This window comes from Limulus polyphemus, unplaced genomic scaffold, assembly GCF_000517525.1.
Source record: "Limulus polyphemus unplaced genomic scaffold, Limulus_polyphemus-2.1.2 Scaffold3483, whole genome shotgun sequence".
NCBI lineage: Eukaryota > Metazoa > Arthropoda > Merostomata > Xiphosura > Limulidae > Limulus > Limulus polyphemus.
Genome location: NW_013669093.1, coordinates 101,954 through 105,568, shown reverse-complemented (window position 1 = coordinate 105,568; position 3,615 = coordinate 101,954). Strand labels below are relative to the sequence as shown.

At 30.3% G+C, this 3,615-nt stretch overlaps 1 protein-coding gene across 1 annotated transcript in view; it reads left to right on the top strand.

Moving 5' to 3' along the window:
* The window catches only part of LOC111088283, a 33,522-nt gene that overhangs the window by 3,432 nt on the left and 26,475 nt on the right, over positions 1 to 3,615 (top strand). The window contains exon 2 of the mRNA XM_022397950.1: positions 1,129 to 1,276. Coding sequence (XP_022253658.1) covers positions 1,215 to 1,276 — 62 coding nt within the window. The 5' untranslated portion in view covers positions 1,129 to 1,214. The remainder of the gene's footprint in view (positions 1 to 1,128; positions 1,277 to 3,615) is intronic.

Here is a 3,615-nt window from a genome sequence, read left to right as displayed (position 1 = left end):
GTCTGATAAGAATACTTAGGTGTGTTGTGTCTGATAAGAATACTTAGGTGAGTTGTGTCTGATAAGACTACTTAGGCGTGTTACAGTAAGAAAGTAATGTGTAACATCATTATGATAATTAAAAAAAAAAAATGTTCCTAAACACTTTACATTAATCAGTTATTTATTTAGGGAACTACACATATTTTTGAAATTAAATGCAACATTTCTACCAAACTGTGTTTTAATCCAAACTTATTAAAGTTTTTCTTCATTACCCATTCAAGCCGTCTCCAGCCATTACAGGGATTAAATGTGACGGAAATGTGTCAGCAGGTGACAGGACATAAGTATTCAAAGAATACGAATTTACGTACTGTATAAATATTTTTTTACAATACAAACTTCTAACGTTTATAATACAAAGAATACGAATTTACGTACTGTATAAATATTTTTTTACAATACAAAAAATACGAATCTACGTACTGTATAAATATGTTTTTATAATACAAACTTCTAACGTTTATAATACAAAGAATACGAATTTACGTACTGTATAAATATTGTTTTAGAATATATACTTCTACCGTTTATAATACACGAATTTGTATTATGTACTTGTTAAAAAAATGCATTGTAATCTGAACCGTGATAATGACCCTAGCAACATCAGCCGTATTTGGCAAGGCCTATTCATACACTTGACCAGACTTGACTTTTTATAAACGTTAGAAGTTTGTATTGTAAAAAAAATATTTATATAGTTTGTAGATTCGTATTTTTAGTTATAAACGTTAGAAGTTTGTATTATAAAAACATATTTATACAGTACGTAGATTGTGTTCTGACAATAAAAACAGTACACAGATTCGCTATATATATTTTATCATATTGATTAAAAGATTGTGTTCTAACAATAAAAACAGTACACAGATTCGCTGTATATATTTTATCATATTGATTAAAAGATTGTGTTCTAACAATAAAAACAGTACACAGATTCGTTATATATTTTTTATCATATTGATTAAAAGATTGTGTTCTAACAATAAAAACAGTACACAGGTTCGTTATATACTGTTTAGCAGTTTGTTGTACATAATACTTTACATATTTTCATAATTTTTCTTCTTCTTTTTTCTATAGATATGAATGAGGTAGTGAAATAGGGCATATTCATCTGAAGTAACTTTTTCAGAAAGGGTTAACATGTATATCTATCCTGAAACCTAATGACGATGGGAAGCTGTGTATCGCAATGTTTACAGTCATCACTTCACCGTTACGCCACCAGGTAAACAATTCTATATTATATTTCACCATTCTTTATGATACTGCACCATTACACCATCAGGTAGAGATTATTTATTACTAGCCGTCTTTACCCGTTGTTGCCCTAGTATTACCTGAACAAAGCCGATGTTTAGCTATTTTTAAACATAAACGATCAAAATTTCGCTTTTCATGTAACAATACATGTCAAATTCGTAAAGGTACTAATACTGAAGTGAAAGACATACTGTTTTCAATCATTCTATAAATATGAAATTAGTACGAGCAAACACTTAAATATAATCATTTCCGCCAATAAAATGAATCCTAACACTTTTATGTGTGTGTGTTTTTTTAACTTGTTGTTACAAAACTGTTATTGTTTTACATTATTGGCGTAAATTATAAGATGAATCCTAATCCTTTTATGTGTGTGTGTGTTTTTTAACCTTTTGTTACAAAACTGTTATTGTTCTACGTTATTGGCAGAAATTATAAGATGAATCCTAACCCTTTTATGTGTGTGTGTGTTTTAACCTTTTGTTACAAAACTGTTATTGTTTTACGTTATTGGTAGAAATGATAAAATGAATCCTAACCCTTTTATGTGTGTGTATGTGTTTTAATCTTTTGTTACAAAACTGTTATTGTTCTACGTTATTGGCAGAAATTATAAGATGAATCCTAACCCTTTTATGTGTGTGTCAATTTGAAAATCAGAAATACAAACTAACAAACATTTAAATATAATCATTTCCTCCAATACTGTGAATTCTGACACTTTTATACATGTTAAAAAAATTGTTGTTACAAAACTGTTATTACTATTAAACACTTATTTCCTAACAATTTGTTGTACCAAGCGACAGATGGCAGCATATACTTCACTCTTTTTATACTTCAAGGGCTATAGGGCCAAATTATTGACTAAAAGAGTTTGAGAAAAAAAAAATATCCAGGCGCACACCCTCAGGATTCCCTAAGTACGCGTGTAAAGTTTCAGGTCTCTAGATTCTTTCCTCTTGGAGCTATGGCGCAGACTGACTGACACACATACACAGAGGCTGTTTTATTAGTATAAATTCTTCACCATCACACTGCCAGGGAGAAAATATTTATTATATTTCACCACTACGCCACCAGGTAGAAACTTTTGATCATACTTCAGAATTATGCTATCAAGTAGAAATTATTTACTATTACTTCACCTTACGCTACCAGCACAAAAGGACATAATAGAATACCTACGCTCTGTACCTCGGGATATTGAACCGGATATTAGAATTGTCAGTTTGGAAACTTATCACTAACTTACTGGGGGATATCATGCAGAAAAGCTTTATTATCAAATATTTCTAGTGTCTCAGTGGCTGTAAATACCCTACAGTTCTTATATTTCTTTTAACCATGGTCATTCAATTATTAAATTTCTGTAGGCATATTAATATTAGAAATAAACGACCTTATAACACCAAATTGTTGTTTTTATTTAATTACACCCTCAAAGTTCCGCTTTGAAGCTTTGTACTGTCAATTTCGGTTTGTGGTTTAGTGAATGCTCCTGAAGAAGCTGTAAAGCGAAACGTTGAGTGTCTAATTACATTGTCTAATTAAATAAAAACAACAATTTGGTGTTCTAAGGTCGTTTATTTATACTGTTGATGGTCAATAATAATAATAACAATAAATGCATATTTTCTAAACAATTTATATTGGTATTTTATAAGAATGTCTGAGAAATAGTTTAACCATAAATAATTCAATGTTATGAATTAACTCTGATATTATCGCAAACTACCACTTTGGTGAAGAAATATTATTGGTTTTTCTGGACAATGAACACTATAAGACAGAAAAATAGTTTAATAGTAATACACTTCAAGCAGCAGGTGTAAATACTTAATATTTAGTATACCAGTTTTAAATAGCGATATGTCTAATGACGGTGGAGTTGGGGGAATATCAATCTCCGTGACAAAAAACTCCTTTCCGATCGTGAACGCTGGTTTTAATTGTAGTTGTTACTTCACATTCTCGTTAAAAGTACATTGTTATCATAGCTAAAGTTTGCCACGTGGATATTTCCTTACATATAATCAGTGATGTTAATAACTTATGCTAGTCAGCCGCCCACCTACTATCCATTTTATTGGAGATTACAGGTTTGTATTGACTCCTATTCACTCTATACTTGAATTGACTCTGTTTACCGTATATATTTGTATTGACTCCTATTGACTTTAGGTTTGTATTGACTCCTATTCACTCTATACTTGAATTGACTCTGTTTACCGTATATATTTGTATTGACTCCTATTGACTTTAGGTTTGTATTGACTCCTACTGACAACAAGTTTATAT